Source organism: Marmota flaviventris, chromosome 4 (assembly GCF_047511675.1).
Source record: "Marmota flaviventris isolate mMarFla1 chromosome 4, mMarFla1.hap1, whole genome shotgun sequence".
NCBI classification, from domain to species: domain Eukaryota; kingdom Metazoa; phylum Chordata; class Mammalia; order Rodentia; family Sciuridae; genus Marmota; species Marmota flaviventris.
The window spans coordinates 31864202-31880737 of NC_092501.1; the positions used below are offsets into that span (position 1 = coordinate 31864202).

At 44.0% G+C, this 16536-nt stretch overlaps 1 protein-coding gene across 23 annotated transcripts in view; it reads left to right on the forward strand.

Annotated features, from left to right (window-relative positions):
* Sorbs1 (sorbin and SH3 domain containing 1) overlaps positions 1-16536 on the forward strand; it is a 231918-nt gene that overhangs the window by 127502 nt on the left and 87880 nt on the right. For 10 of the 23 annotated variants that reach the window (XM_071611075.1, XM_071611055.1, XM_071611059.1 and 7 more), the window contains 4 exons: positions 6178-6204; positions 6319-6431; positions 12190-12573; positions 16314-16458. In XM_071611075.1, the coding sequence (XP_071467176.1) occupies positions 6178-6204; positions 6319-6431; positions 12190-12573; positions 16314-16458 (669 nt within the window). The remainder of the gene's footprint in view (positions 1-6177; positions 6205-6318; positions 6432-12189; positions 12574-16313; positions 16459-16536) is intronic. The other 13 variants (XM_071611067.1, XM_071611070.1, XM_071611072.1 and 10 more) reach the window with 5 other exon arrangements.

Sequence of the window (16536 nt, forward strand, 5' to 3'; positions counted from 1 at the left end):
TCATCCTGGGAGAGGTGATATAGCCCCTAGAACATGGAGCCCTTGGTCAAGCTCAACTCTGCTGCTTACTATCTTTGTGATATGACCCAATCAGTCAACCTTAGAGGGCTTTGGTTTTCTCATCTGTGAAGTGAGGATGATCATAATAGAGTTGTTGGGATTCAATGAGCTGTTTCATCTCAAGCATTCAGCACAGTGCCCAGCCCATGGCAAATTGTTCTTTAATGGTAACCGTTCTAGTTACCGTAGGTCAGGAGACTGTTGAAGAATTGAAATAATTTCATTTTGAGGCTATGAGGGCCTGGGCCAAGTGTTGGCAGCAGGGATGAAGAGCAGGGTAAAAGTGTACTCAGGAGGGTAATAAAAACAGGGTTCAAGGAGAGATAGGGCTTGGTGCTAGCTAGGGGGTGTCTTCCTTGGTTTTCTGGGGCAGGTGTGGCTCTCATGGAGATGGGGGATTTGTGAAGGAGTTGAAAGGAATGTTGAAATTCGTTTTTAGACATGTTGAATTTCCTGGCAAGGGAAGGGCTTCTAAGAGAACATTTTTAAAGGGAACATGGAAATTTGGGAGTGCAAGGTATGAATTTGGGAATCATCTGCTTTCAAGCAGATGGAGATATCCTCTACTTCCAAGCATGGAGGTATCCTCTGAGGTGGAATCAGAGGACAGGTAGAGCCCTCGTAGATGCTTAGTTTAAGCCCACTCTTTAGATTCCTGTTTTTGAGTGGTAGCTGGATTCCAGGTCCCTGACCAAGGCTTCCTGGCCAGTTTCCTCATCTCTGATCATGGACATTGGTTTTTGGATCAGAACCATCTAAAAAGAATGGCTATAATTCTAGTACTGACTCTATGCCCCTGGAAGAAACTTCATTACCTTATCCTTACTTCCTGAACTCATTGCCTGGACAGATCTGTGTATTGGTTCTATCAGTTCAGAGCGACTCCACCCATGTCCCAGGTTGTAGGGTTTTTGTTCAAGGGAGGTAGGGAGCTTGAGGTGGTGTTGGGTGCAATGCCAGGCTCCTGTCTGGTGTAGCTTGAAGATCTTTTGGCTTGATAGGTCAGTTCTGACTCAAATGCTAAGGTCCAGTTCAGCTCTTAGCATTTGTAAATTCTATGTCAGTTGACCCCAATCCCACTGCCTGATTCTTCACTACAAAATTAGTTTTGACATGAAGATTTTGGGACCTAACAATCAACTCATTTCCACTGATTTGACTCTCACATTTGCTCTCCAGATAGGCAGTAGCAGAAAAATATCATAAGAAAATGGACATTGAAGCAGTTAAAGGTAACCCCACCCCCATTAAACCAGAGTGGGTTTTTATGAGTAAAAGTGTGAGAATTAAGCCAACAGAATTGGAGGGGAAAGTTTCCATGAGAGAGCACCCTCACTTCTGACACCCAACTGCAAATTCAAGGGATTCCCCAAATGACCATCAGGTTCAGTGAAAATGCTAGAAGGACTCAGGTAACTCACTGCAACTATTATACTCACAGTTACAGTTTGTTACAGGGATAGGGCAGAGATTAAAATCAGTCAAGAGAAATGTATAGTGTAGAGTGTGGGGCAGTTACAGGTTATGTCCCAGCATCAATGTATGACAGTATGCTGCGGGATATTGCCAATCAGAAAGTTCACCCAGGCCTTTGTGTCCAGAGTTCACACTGGCATACTCCACTGCCCACCTGGCAGATCTCAGTCCCCACCTCATTAGAAGGTGGAGCTGCTGTTGACTCCAAGGCCCCACCCCAAATTACATTACTGGTGTGGCTGAAAGCCGTCAGATAAACAAAGATGTTCCTCAGTTGCGAGATTCCAGAGGCTTAGTGTGAGATGACCTCTCAGAAGCAGAGGGCAAAGCCTGAACCTCTTTTTGGGGTAAATTAAATTCTCTATTGTACATCATGAATAAAAGAAAATAAGGCAGGAAACATCCTTAGACCCATATTTAATACCTGTCACCTACCTCTTGAGTATTCGACCAGAATACATCAAAACGGTCTCAGTAAAATTATCCTAGGATTCCAAGAACTGATAATCCAAAAAAAAAAAAAAAAAACCACACGTGGGCATACACACACACACTCGTCAAAATGAAATTAGCACAGAATAAGATAAAAGAAAATATCAGGAGGCTCATAGCCACAGACCAGAAAAGATTGTAAATAAAGACCAGTGGAAGAAAAGATAAGGCAAAATAAATTATGTTTCAAATCTTATCTAGGACCTAACTCTGAAGCCTCTGTACTACCTAGGGAGCTCTGAGGTAACATTTATTGGAAACAGCATTTTGACACTTTCTTTAATGAGGAGTTAATAATTGATGATTATGTATGGAAAATTTCATCCTGCTGCACTCAGGCACAATTGGCCCTGGGCTGCTTTCTGCAAGACGAGGTAACAGGTGAGGGAGAATGAAACATCACAAATGCTCCTCTCCTTCAACAAGGGAGAGAGAATCACCTAAGAAGTCCTGGGAACTGCTATTTGAGGCCAGGGTTAAAAGAGCAGTTTCAAAGATTTGGAATGAGAAGGAAAAAAAGGTAGGATCCCCAAAGATATTATGTTCATGAAGCTATTTATCAAATGGCAGAGATCAGTAACTCTATGTAGATTTTCTTCCCCTTATACTTTGGATTCTAATTTTATAAAGCACATGCTTCATGCCCTATACTTTCATTTAGTCCTTATGACTCAAGAGAGAGTCTGTGTCTATTTCACAGGCGACGCTCGTCATCTGCTGCAAGGATGTACAGTGAATAAAACAGGGCTTTTGTGATACCTAGAGGTTTGGATGGACAATCATACTTTAACTTTCCATGACAAATCTGTTTGCGAGTGTCACTTCAAGAGAACCAACCTAAATGGGAACCAAAAAGTGGGTGAAATATTATATTCCCAAACCCATATACAAAATTTACATCCTTCATTGAGTAGCCCCTCAACCAGAACCTGTTGATACTTAGCGTATACATAAACCTAATATATTAAAAAAATGACCTGACAAAAGTAGATAAGGATATAGTAATTTAGGCCTGGGGATGTAGCTCAGTGGCAGAGTACTTGCTTAACATGCTCAGGACCCTGGGTTCCATCCCCAGCAGAAGAAAAGAAAGAAAGAAAAAAAAAAACAATTTAGAAAGAAGTTGGGATGGTAAAAATGATAAAGTGAGGAAGGATAGAGGGCCATTGTCACAGTGTGTCACCTATGTTGGAGGGCCTGCCAAATAGAAGAATTTCTTTGGGCCAAGCACCAGTAAATGTTAAATGTGAACCCTTCACATTCACATATCTGATCTCTGGATCCTTAGTAACCCTATGAGGAGCACCTGAATTAAGGATTATGTTTTGTACATGAGGAAAGTGAAATTTGGTGTAGTTTAAAAATTTATCCCAGTCATAGAAGCCAGCATGTTATAGTAATGTGAGCAAAACACAAGTCCTGTAAATTTCCTGACTTTGTGGTTGTGGCAGAGAAGACAAATAGCTATGAATCCACAGGGAGTGGCAGAAATATAACAGGCAATTTGTGAAATATAATTAAGCCCGGCATGGTGGCACACACCTATAATCTCAGCTATTCAGGAGGCTGAGGCAGAAGGATTGCAAGTTCAAGGCCTGCCTCAGCAACTTAGGCCCTGTCTAAAAATAAAAAGGACTGGGAATGTTGCTCAGAAGTAGAATGTTCCTGGGTTCAATCCCTAGTACCAAAAAAAAACAATAAAATGTACATATAAAGAGTATACAATCAAGTCATTTTGAGGGCAGAGAGAAAAAGGTAGATTTCAGGATAGTTTGAGTGAACCTTGTGTCATTGGTTCTTGTAGGCTGTGGACCACCAGCCTCATTATCCCTGGGAACTTGTTAAAAATGCAAATTCTTGGGTCTTACCTCTCTCACCCATTGAAATCAGAAAGGCTGGAAATGGGTCCTAGTAATCTGTATTTTAACAAATCTTACCCATGCTTCTGATGCAGGTAGATCTCTGCTGTTAATGGATACAAATCACTTAAAATCTTTACCCTTGCCTTGTCTTGCTCTGACACCACATATAAAACATACTCCTTACTTCCTCATATATAAAACATAATCCTTACTTCAGGTGCTCCTCATAGGGTTGCTAAGGATCCAGAGATCCTAGAATGTAGCTGCTTTTTTGTGTCTCATGATGAGGTTGGTGTCTGTGGGTGGGGGCAGGATACTGCACTTGAATTCTGGAGACCTGTGCTGACTGCTTTGTCCCTTCCTATGTGAGACTGTGAAGCTTTGGGCAAATCATTTGTCTAGTCTTTGTTATCTCATCTACAAAATAGGGTGATTATCTACCTTCCAGAGTTGGCATGTACACTAAATTAAATAGTAAATAAGTGTAAAAGTATCACAGTGTCTGGCACTTAAAAGGTATTCAGTAAATGTTTGTATCTCTCCACTTCATATCTGGAAAGTCCATCTCTGGTCACTAAGGGACCCACGTGGAAATGGAAGCTTGGGCTGCGAGAGCTACAGTATTAGTCCCCTCTTTATCTCTACATAGGAACACATAAAGATGCAGCCAGGGAGAAGAGGGAAGTTAAAGGATTGGCTCGATTAGGGGTGGGCAAACTGTGACCATGAATAAAATCCAGCCCACACATGTTTTTGTAGCCTATGAGTTAAGAATGGTGTTTGCATTTTTAAATGGTTGAAAGAAAATTCAAAAGAAGAATGATATTGTATGCCACATTGATAATTGGATGAAATTCAAATTTTATTGTCCATAAACTGGTGTATTGGGTCACAGCCATGCTCGTTCATTCATGGGTATCTGTAGTTCTCCTTGTGCTATGCTTTGATAGCAGAGTCAGGTACAGATGGAGTCCTTTATATGAAATGCTTGGGACCAGAAGTATTTCGAATTTCACATTCTGGAGTATTTGCATATGAATAATGAGCTATCTTAGGGATGGGACAGGACCCAAGTCTAAACATGAAATTCATGTGTGTTTCCAATATGCCATATACATACAGGGGGATTTTATACACTATTTTTTAGTGCTCCTGTGTTTTGACTGCATCCCATCACATGAATTTTCCACTTGTGGCATCACATTGGCACTCAAGAAGTTTCAGATTTTGGAGCATTTCAGATTTTTAGATCAGAGATGCTCAAACTGTGGCTGTGACTGAGACCATATGACCCACAAAACCTAAAAAGTTTATTATCTGGCCCTTTAGAGAAAGGGTTTATAGAGCCCTGGGCTAGCTGGAAGATAGAGTATCTGAAGACAAGAAGTGATGCAGAAGGTGATGATAAATAGCAAACATTCACCGAGTTTCACCAGGTGCTGTGCTAAGCATTTCATGTGCTTTATTTGATTATTGAAGCGGGCATATCATTATCCCCATTGTTTGGAGGGGCAAATTGAGTCTCACAACTTGCTCAAAGTCACAGAACCCATAGGTGGCAGAGCCAGGATATGGGGTCAGCCCATATCCCAGCTGAACATATAGTCACTGCATACTATTACGTTGTGGAGTGGGTGGCTCAACCAGAGAGAGGTTTATGGATTCTGAAGTGCATCAGGCAGTGGCTGGGAAGGCTGAAAGGCTACAGTGGTACCTTATAGCAGGATAAGCACTCAGGAAAGGTGATTGGGTTTTAAATGTTAATGTGGCTTATTTAATCCAAAGAAAAGCAGGCAGAGACAGAGAAAAGGTTCTCTCACAGCGGCTACCTCTGGGCGTAAATCATGTTCTACCCAGCAAAACCACCCCTGGAAAATGAGCCTGGCCACTTCCTGTGCAGAGGCTGTCAGTCAGCCCAGTCTTCTAGTGAGGAGTGGTCATTCTGTGCCCACAGCAGGCCTGAGGAAGGGGAGCGAGAATTAGTAACTGGACAGTAGAGAGTTCTGTTGCCTTTCTGTCTGTAAAATAAGAATGTCAAGGAACAATTGTTTCTTCATTCCTGTGAATGTGAGCCTTGTGTTTTCAAAGGTCAGCGCCTGTGAGCACATCATGGTTTAGAGTGGGTTCCTATGGTAATCAGGCCATCGTGACTGAGGGCACTTTGTGTCAGACAATGGGGCGCTGGATTTTCGCCCTTCTATGTAGCTCATGCTTGTTTCCCGCAAATGTAACCACTTCTGTTTTTCCCCTTTTCTTCTTGCTTTCATCCTTTCTGCCCCACACATAGGTCTGGAGCCAGAGAATTCTTCAGCAGGTATGCTTTCTCTTGTACCCCTACTGTCTCTGCCTTCCACCAGGGACCCCCTGAACTAGAGGGGAACTGGGTGTGTTCCCTGAATGACAGTTTGTTTCTCCCCCCGTCTCTCAGATGAGTGGAGGCTCTCTTCCAATGCCGATGCCAATGGGAACGCCCAGCCCTCTTCACTTGCTGCCAAGGGCTACAGAAGTGTGCACCCCAGCCTTCCTGCTGACAAGCCCCAGGTAGGCACGTGCCCTCGGGAAGGGCGGGAGCTAGCCAGTGGTTCTCCAGTCTTGTAGCCTCGTGTGTGTGACTTTCTGCTTGTTCAGCTGGACCATGGAATAGGGTTCAAGGTCTTTAGCCAATTCTGGAAAGGCTCTGCAAAGACCAGAGTTAGGAGATTTGGGGCCAAGAGGAGCAGAGGTATTGGGATGAGGTTGTTCTGAACTAGGGTATTGGAAACGGGTCTGATATTTTCTAAGTTTGATATGTATGTGAAAATGTCCTGAAAGATGGAATCCATTCAGCCTTGAATAAGAAGGAAAAAGTCTGTGCTTGTTTTTAATTTATCTTTCGAGTGTAATAGTCAAGAGAAGAATACTTCTTGAGTTTATTTCATTCTCTAGAGTTGGGGCCATAAGAACTCCACCAACTGTGTTCTTACGGATTGAGATCAGCTAGCTGTGGTCAGACACAAAAGATCTACCCTATAACAGGAAATCCCCAAAGAGTACAACTCGGAGTTGGGATAATTTTGTTTAGGTCATTGCACCTATGTGGTTTTCCCTGTCTTTCCTCTTTCCCTTCCTATAGAACTTTGCCATTTTGATGAAAAGGATGACTCTTGTAATTCAGGTGATCTGTGAAGAATGGTTTTACATACAGGAGCCACTTCCATAGATGAAGTAGTTTTTTTCTCTTAAAGGAAGTGCCACTGCTCAAAAGATACTGCATCTTCCCTCTGAAGATGCCCCCAGAGCTCAGAAGGAGCCTGGAACTTCCATAGGTCCTTGCTAGTTCCCTCTCCTTTCTCTGGTGATCCTTTGACTTCTGCCAGAGGATGTAAAATTGCCCTAGCCCCTGTAATGAAACCAAATCAGAGGTGATGTCCTCCTCCTTCTCTGCAGACCTCTGTCAGCCTGGGCCTACTGTTGGTCACTTGTCTACCTTAGGTACTGAGCAGCACCATGAAGCTTTCTGTTACTTGTTATAATGTGATTCTCAAGTACAGCATGTCATTCAGGGTTCCTAGTTAGAACCCAGGAGCTGCAGGTGTGCCTGGCCTCCTGAAGTTCTCATTAGATACAGGGACCTGGGAGGTCAGTTGTTTGGTAAATGACTTGCCCTGGTTTTCCCATTTCTGAAAACTTTCTGAGTATATACATATGGTGCCTATGGCAGACATGCTTCATTCTCAGCTCCCTTTAGAATGGATACATCAATCAGCCGAGTGTGGTGGCATACACCTGTAATCCTGGCAGTTTGGGAGGCTGAGGCAGGAGGATCACAGGTTCAACAACCAGTCTCAGCAATTTGGTGAGGCCCTAAGCAACTCAGAGAGACCCTGTCTCAGAATAAAAAATTTAAAAAAGGGCTGGGGATGTGGCTCAGTGGTTAAGTACTTTTGGGTTCAATCCCTGGTACCAAAAAATAAGAATGGATGCAGACAGTACTGATAATTCAGAGCAAATCTGGAAGCACATCGTCATTTTCCATCAGTGCTTAGACCAAAGGGTAATTCAGTCATTTATTTTGACTTTGTAAATACCTCTTCTTAAGCAATCATTTTAAAAAACATGGGAGATAAAGAGAAATTCCTTTAAAATACATTTATTTAAGATGACTTTATTACACACCTCTGTTATATTCAGATCACGCTGTTAAACATTGCCTTCAAGGAGTTCATAAGATTGAGCATCTATGATAGCTCCACAATTAGTGTATTTTTTATTGGTAACTAGGACTTCTTAAAAAGAACATGGGAAATGCTGATGGTAAAGGCTGGTATAGAGGCTTTATTCTGCATATTCAGTATAAAATTGTCCACTTAGGTCATGCATAACTTTTTAGGTTTATTTTATGAATAATTTCTTGACTCCATAGCCATTGCCAGAGATAAAAGTATGCACAGGATTCAAGAAAGCTAAGGTGGGCTAGGCTGGGCACTTCCCAGGCTTGGATTTAGTGAAGAGAATTCTCATACCTCTGTGGGCCTGCATCAGCAGCATGAGAGTAGAGTTGAGTCTAGAAGACCACAGATGGGAATCCTGTGTCCTGCCAGCCTGCACTTGCTGCATTCCTCCTCCAGATCCAGGAACAGGGAAGCAAGGGTCCCCCTCATTGACATCCTCATCATGGTCCCCAGTGGAGGTGGGGATTAGCAGTTTGGGGAACTACAAAAACTATAAACATTCCAAAGTTTTCAAGAAGCCTCATTTTTTTTTTCCCCCACTGACCTGCCTTGTAAAGAGATAAGTAGAATTTCATTAGTAGCCACTTGGGCAGGAATGCAAACTGCCTGTGTGGTTCCTACAATGTTTACAGTAAAATGAAAAGTAGTTCCTTTGAGTAAAGTCACTGTGTCTCTTACCCTCCTTCTTTAGGGTTAAAAGAAGCTCCAGGACAGGAAGTCCTTTGGCTCTGAGTGCATTGTCCACACTCTGGGGAAGCATCCTCTACAGGGTCACAACCCTGGAGGGCTCGTGCCTGATGTAATGCAGCTTTGTCACCATTTATGGTCACAGCTGAATTAAGTTAAGACTCATTGAAAAAGTAATTTCTATCTTTGGAAGAGAAGAACTCATATGTGAGACACTCGAGCTCAAAGTAAAAGTAAATCTGAACCCAAACCCAAATGGCCGCTTGCTTACTTCCTGACAACCTTCCCCATCAGTCCCTTTGGTATATGCTAGTCCAAGTACTTTGTTTCTGGAGAGCATCATCTGGTCTGTAGAGATGCTCCAACCTCCCATCCAAGTTCACTGAGCCAAGTGAATTCATCCGAAAGTTTTTGCTCTTGCTGTATACCAGAGAGGAGCTGTTCATTTTATATTTTCAGCTGGCATAAATAGCCAACTCCCCTACCACTGGCATGAGTACGCAGTAGACACAACAAGCATTGAGTTAGCTAAGAATATTCAAATAGGTGCTTCTAGGCCCAGATTATTTTTAATTTGAAAATTGAGTTTAAGGGATAGGCTGCTTACTCTTTTGGAGTTTCTATTCAAATCTAAACTCAAAAATTTTAAAAGATTTCTCACCCATTCACCCTGTCTAGCATCCCTTCCCCTTCCATGTACTCTATAAAATGTAAAAATAAAATTTAAAACGAACCCAAAATAGACCCATGCCCTTGTATTCTCCTAGTTTTGAGTCACAACTCATTTATTAGATATTTGCCAAGCTCTAATATCCCTCACCTGTGCAATTTGGAGGATGGTTTTCTTCTAGTGCTGGAATATCTGTAAAGATGGGGACCACTGAAGATAGTCTAGGGACATGAGCTTTCTTCATCTCATGGCCTCGTTCCCCATTGAGTCACAGGTTGAATGTTAGTCTGGAGAATCACCCTGCTTCCTGGCCATCTGTTCCCTGAGACTTAGAGAGGAGTGGTGTTGAGTGGAGAGGGATGGGATGTGAACTAAATCTCTGTGTCTCTGAAACTATAACCAGAGACCTGGGCTTAAGCCATGATTCTGAGGTTGATCTCTCAGCTCTAGGATTATGCATTATAGTGGGCTGACTAGGGCTTGAATTTGACAAACCAGACATAATTCAGTCCCATAGGCCAATTATTTTGGTGTCCTTTTCTGTGCACATCACAAAAGGGAGACTATGTGCTTTGAATCTCATGCTCGTCTTCCTTCTTCTGGGGTGTGTGTATGTGTGTGTGTATGTGTGTGTGTGTGTGTGTGTGTGTGTTGCTGGGGATTGAACCCAGGGCTTTGTGCATGCTAAACAAGTGTTCTACCACAGAGTTACACCCCCAGTCCCTTCCTTCTAATAATTAGTTCCATTAGATTGTTTCCTCTAAGGAAAAAGCCCATGTGGATTCACAGTCCTCAGCATTCTCTTCTTGGTGGGCTTTAATTTGTTATCCTTAGGGAATGGAGGACCAACTCCCCATGCCTCAATGAAGACATTTGCCTCCTGGGAACACAAATAAGGACTGTTCTTCCAATTCTCCTTTTGCTAAGGGAAAAGAATAAAAGGCACTTACAAGTGTCTAACAAATATAAACTTTTAAAGATAAAGGCTTCAAGAGAAAAGTCTAAGGGAATGGAGGCTAGAGACAGAAGGGGGCTATAGAGCTTCCTCCATTGACATTTTGTTCCTTGGGCAACCCTCCTTGAGTCAGGAGGTTGACAAAGATGCAGCCAACCAAGGACTGGTGTTGGGTGTGTTTAGCCTGTTGTGTGCTGAGCTCAGCCTCTCTGGATGTGAGCCAGGCCAGCATTCCAGGTGAGTATGAGCCAGTCCTTGGCTTTGTCCAGAGGAGAACTGTGGGCATGAGGAGGAGACTAACCTGAAGTTGTCTAAAAACATGTCCAGGGATTTTTGTCTTCAGGTCATGTTATGCTGTTGTTTCTAATGGTCATCCTTTCCATCTCCCCTCCTCTTTCTTTTTTTCCCTGTATTTTTATCATGCCTTGAAAATACTACCAAAGGTTCTGTCTCCCTCACGTCCTCCTCTCCCTCAAGAGAACCGCTTTGCATGGCAGCCCCCCACCATCCGCAGTACCTACAAGGATTCCCTCTATATGAGCTCACCAAAGCCTTACATCCCACCCAGCACCCCCAGCCAGCAGAACCCCTCACCTCCCCAGCCTGTCTCTGGCCCTCTGACAGCTAGATTAGTTCCCAAAGATGTGGCGTGTCCTGGTCCTTTGCTTCTGGGTTCCACATTCCCCAGTGCTTCATCCCGACCCCAGCACCACTATGCAGCCACCAGGTTAGTTTATAGTAAGAATGTGAGCTCTAACCCACATCATGAGGCTGTCGGGAATAAAAAGGTCAGCAGCTTATATGTACCCAGTTTATCCAATAACATTTGCCGGGCGGCCTTGGAAAACTGTCCTGTTGCACGTGACCCAGCCAAAGACACTCCCTTGGAGGCTGCAGGCACCCGAGCACCAGCCCCCAGCCTTGTGCCCCGCACAGCCGGCACAGGAGAACCACCCCCTGCTCCTTCTCCTGACCCTCCCAAGCTGTTCTTTGACATCCATAAAGATGCCGGTAATCGTGGCGAGAGTCCTTCCATGAGGACTCGGGCTTCGTTCTCAGATGCAGTGAGACCATCTGTGCTAGGCCCCCAGGTTACCTCTGATCCCGAAAACCAGAAGAGCAGAGAACCCTACCTTTTGCAGCCGTGTTATCCAGCCAAGGCAAGAACTTAGGAATGTTTGTGTGTCTTCTTCACTGTCTCTTGAAACTGATGTGAGCAGTGCATTTGTTCTCTGGGCTGCTCCATCCTCCTTTTCCTTATTAATATTGCTGCAGCTTGAACCCCAAATCCTTCTCTCTAAACATCTCAGCACAGATCTCTCTCTGTCTCCCTCTCTTTTTTGTAAATATGTAAGTATGCTGGATCGTGGACTCCGTAGTCTGATAATCTGGTGGGATAACGGAGTGTTTCTATTTTATGACAAGGTGCCAGTGAAATTGTATCTGCTCCCAAGCTTTCAGGCTCGACAGTGGTTTTGTGGGGTTAAACACAGCCTGCTGCCTGTTCTGTTGTTCTGTCTCTTTCTCTCTCATAAAGTGTTAAAAGGATTCAAAAATAGATGGATGGAAAGTCAACTTGGACGGGGCTCCCTCTGTGTCATGGGGTATCAGGAGGCCAGCTGGCTAGCACCAACTGTCTCATGTACTCTGAGGAAAGGGCACCGATTAAATATTTCTCAGGGTACATCACTGCATGTCCACTCTCCACTGTTTAAATATGGAATTCCTTCCTCCCTGCCGGACCCCTTGACATAACGACCCCCTTATTTCCTACAGGATGCCACTTCCTCCAGCCCAGCCCAGCCCGAGGTAATAGTTGTCCCTCTCTACCTGGTTAATACTGACAGAGGGCAAGAAGGCACTGCCAGACCTCCAGCGTCCCTGGGGCCGCTTGGCTGCGCCCCGGCTGCCTCGGCGACCGCTGCCCCGGCCACCGCCCCTGCCGTGTCACCTCTGACCTTCCCGACTCTAGATGATTTCATCCCCCCTCATCTGCAGAGGCGGCCCCAGCACAGCCAGCCAGCCAGCGCTCGCGGCCCCCTCCCCCCTGTTAGCCAGACACCACCATCCTTGTCACCACCACCTCCGCTGGTCCCTCCCGCTCCGGAGGACCTCCGCAGAGCCTCGGAGCCCAACCTCCCGGGAGCCGCCTCCAGTACCGTAAGCTTGCTGCACTTGCCTCCCGTCGCCTTCCTAATGTCTGCTCCGGCCGTGAGCCCCCTTTCTCACCCAGCTACTAAATTCTGAAGAAAGCATTGGCTGCTGCTGCGCCTGCGTGATGACTGGACCCTGATGGCTGTCCCTAGAGTGCATGCTTCCTGTGTGTGACCTGGGTCGCCTGGGGCTCTTCAGGGGGCTCTCAAGTGTCTCCTCTCCTCTGTCCTGTTGGGAATGAACATCTTCCTGAAGGAACTTTGTCCTTCCTCTGAGGAAACATCTGTGGCCTTTCTTTGCTTGGCTCTTCCTGGGCCAGGCAGATGTAGTGTTGAGAGCCAGGAAAGCTGCAGAACTGTGGGGACCAGCCAAGGGCAGGTGTGGTGCTACAGGGCAGGGTCCCAGGGAGCAAGGAGGTTCTGGGGGTGGAAATCATTCATTCTGGTTGGGCTTGTGAGTAAGCAAATACGCTTTCATAACAGAATGGGCAGAGATTGGGATTAAAAAAAAAGAGAGAGAGTTGGATTTAATTGAGGAAATGGAAGACTTGAACAAGTATTAGAACTTTTTCAAAATTAGACAATTCCTGGGACTTCTATGAGGAAGGCCCTAGGGATGCACCAGTGTTCATAGAAAGTTAAATGTCCTTGACACCTCAAGTCCCTTCCAGTAGGGGGAGGTGGGAAAGCCCAATTGTTTTAGGGGAAAAAAAAACTGAACCAAAGTACTTGGGTCTTGTTTTTCCTCAGGAGCCTGGGAATGGAGAAGGTCTGAAAGAATCTCAGCGTGAGCTGCAATATGAAGATACAGGGGTCTACTTATGGTGCTGTGGGGTTCAGTGGGATCAAGCAGTAGAAGTTCCTCCTATTATGGTCTTTGGCACAGAGGAAGTACCCAATTAGTGTTAGTTACATTGCTGAGGACTTGCCCTAGCAAATGAGGTGCCAGTAACCAGTTAATGAATAATTAATCTTTGAGTTCCTACTGTGTTCTAGGCATTCTGCTAGCTACCATAGGTACACCTGTGAAAAAGTCAGACTGCTTGCTCTGCTCCCAATGGGATTTGGGGGGTATCAGTGTATCAGTTCTCAAAGTTAGTTTGGGTGGGATCATGTGAGGGCCAGGGAGGTCTAGTTATACTCGTAGAGTTTCTGATCTTGTGGGGCTAGGGAGGAGCCCAGGACTCTCATTTGGTCACAGGCACCCCAGGGTTTTTGATATTGGGAGTCCATGCACCATATTTTGAGATGCAGTGAACTGGTGAGTCACATGTTTGGTTGATGGAACTCATCAAATATCCCCTTGAAGAGATGTGCATATCAAATTGGCCCAGGTAGCATGTTAAGCTGGAGCCAGTCAGGCAGAAAGCTGGAAGGAAACTTCTTGTTTGACTTATTAGAGAAATTATAATAAGGCAGCAGAAGCACCAAAGCTGGGAATTGTTACATCCTGGGTGGGAGGCTGTTCTTGACTCTCCAGATGCAGCACAGTGGAGCTAGGCCAGGCCCAGGCCTGGTGTGACCTTTGGGCTTGAATATATTTCTGGCTTTGGGCTTTGCAGCTCAGCCTTCTGGGAGGAAAGTGATGAATTATTCCCTCCCCCTGGCTCTCAGGCTGAACTTCTGGGTGAATTTAAAACTTCTGGTTTGGGGGCATGTAGGCACCTTCCTTTGGTGCAGAATATCTTTCTCTAGAGTAGCAAGTAAAGTGAGCCTTATTTTTAGTGCACTCATATACCATTGTAAGTAGCTTTGTTTTGTGCCTTATAATTTATCATTTGTGTAGCTCTAGGTTTTCATATTGCGTTTGTTTTAGGTGTGCCAGGGCAGATTAGTTGGGACAGTGTCCTCAGTATCTCAAACCTGACAAATCAGCCTGGAGTAGACTTCCCAGGAGTTGGCCTGAGAACTTTTGATTTGGCCCCAGGTAACAAAGTAAGAGGTGAAGAAGGAAATTACTGGGATTCCTCCTCTGAATAGGAGTTGTCAAGTAGAGGAAGGACCTTTGAGGATGGTGTCCAAGCCATGAGTTGATCATTTGCAGCCATTTGGAAATAAGAGGGAGAAATAAAAGTTAGTTTAAGTCATTTAGTTTATTTTAGTCAATAGCTGTTTTGTGATGTTTCAGAAATAAGACATGGATCAAAATCTACAAAATGCTTGCACAATCTACCCATGAAGACATCACATTAGGCTTTCACACTTTAAAGAGCTCTGGGCCTGATATTTTGTGTTCCTTGGATATACTCTGGCAGCATTTCTAAGTCATTTATCTTTATTAAATCACTGTGGAGATAAATTTGGATAAGTGTAGTTATTTTCTACTTTATAAATGGAGGAGTCAAGATGAGGCACTTGTGTACAAGATCATACTGTGCGCTCCTTGGGTCTTGGAAAAAGATTTTATTCACACAGAAAATTGAGCTGCCACTCATTGGCTACATAGGAAATTTTCAGGAGGGAGAGATTGACTGAGACAATGTGTGCAAAGCCCCTACTGGGTGCCAGGAGCTGTCCTGGGTGCTGATACACACATTTTTCTCTTCTGATAAGCATATGTCCTCGTGACACAAACATTAGCTTAGTCACACACTTGGTAGTGGGTGGTGGCTTCTGTAATTCACTTGGCATTCACTGAGCACCTGTTATTGTTCTGGATGGTGGCAGGGGGAAGAGCTGTGACCCTTGTCCCATAGGTACATACACAGTAATTGATCTCTGAGCATAGTAATTGCTTTAAAAGTAACAATCAGGGCCAGGGGCTAAGCTCAGTGGTAGAGTGTTTTCCCAGTATATGTGAGGTCATGAGTTCAATCCCCAGTACAGCAAAACAACAACAACAACAACAAAAGTCCATGTATAAAAGTAACAATCAAAATCTTGTTCTTAATACATTTAAGAATGTCATCTTAGTTTTAAGGTTGGTTAATTTTAAAATAGAAACCTTGCAAAATGTATAGATACAAGGAAGGAAACTGAATATCGTCACTACATTTGAGGGTCCTACTTTTTTTCAAAGACTGGCATTATCCCCTCATACAGATTATAATGTTGGCATTAATAATTTTATTAGTATTTCTGGTAGAGATCTCAAAATTTTTAAAGTCAGGATTCTCACAAGTCTTTACTTCAGGGATTTTTGTCACTCTAATGTTAGAGTGGAAAAATGTCACAGCAGGATAGGATAATATTCAGATCTCAGAAGCCAGTTTTAGTAAAATTGCTCAGTTATTCTGATGCCACCTGCAGCTTTCCCAGAAAACCATTTCTTAACTCTTTCCTGTTCTTACTTCAGTGATTTCTTGTCCTTAGCTCATCTCACATTTCTCTACACAGTGTACTAAACCTCCCTGATTCTTCCCAATTAAGCCAGCTCTCATTCTTGGATCGCATTTGGAATTGCATGGGTTTTGCATGTCACTCTACCTTGAATTTGAATTTGCTTTTTCAGTAACTGGATTGACCCACAACTCTTACCAGGTGAAAATAATGACTGATGCTGCTGAGACTGTCAGCAACACTCCCCTTCCCTTTCTCTTCCCTTACTAATACCAGAAAAGAGAATACGCATCCCAGACGAGGCTTCTAACTGGATTTAATGATGATATCTCTCACTGATTCCATTTCTTTTTATAAAATTAAGGTCTTTGTAAAACTTTACATTTCTCCCTTTTTTTAAAAAAAAAAAAACATTAACTCTAGGTTTCTTGTATATACAATTAGTGACAATATTCATTTTCTTTTCAGGGTTCCAGTCCTCTACTAAATGAAGTTGCTTCTTCCAATACTGGAGCTGATTCCCAAGCCTCTACACCAGCCAGCAAGCCATCATCCGCCTACCCCTCGACAACCATCGTCAACCCCACCATTGTACTCTTGCAGCACAATCGAGGTAAGGGGAGCCTCACGGTGCACCCCTACTAACTCACTGCAGTCAGCATGGCTGTCCCGTGGTATCTGGGGCAAGACT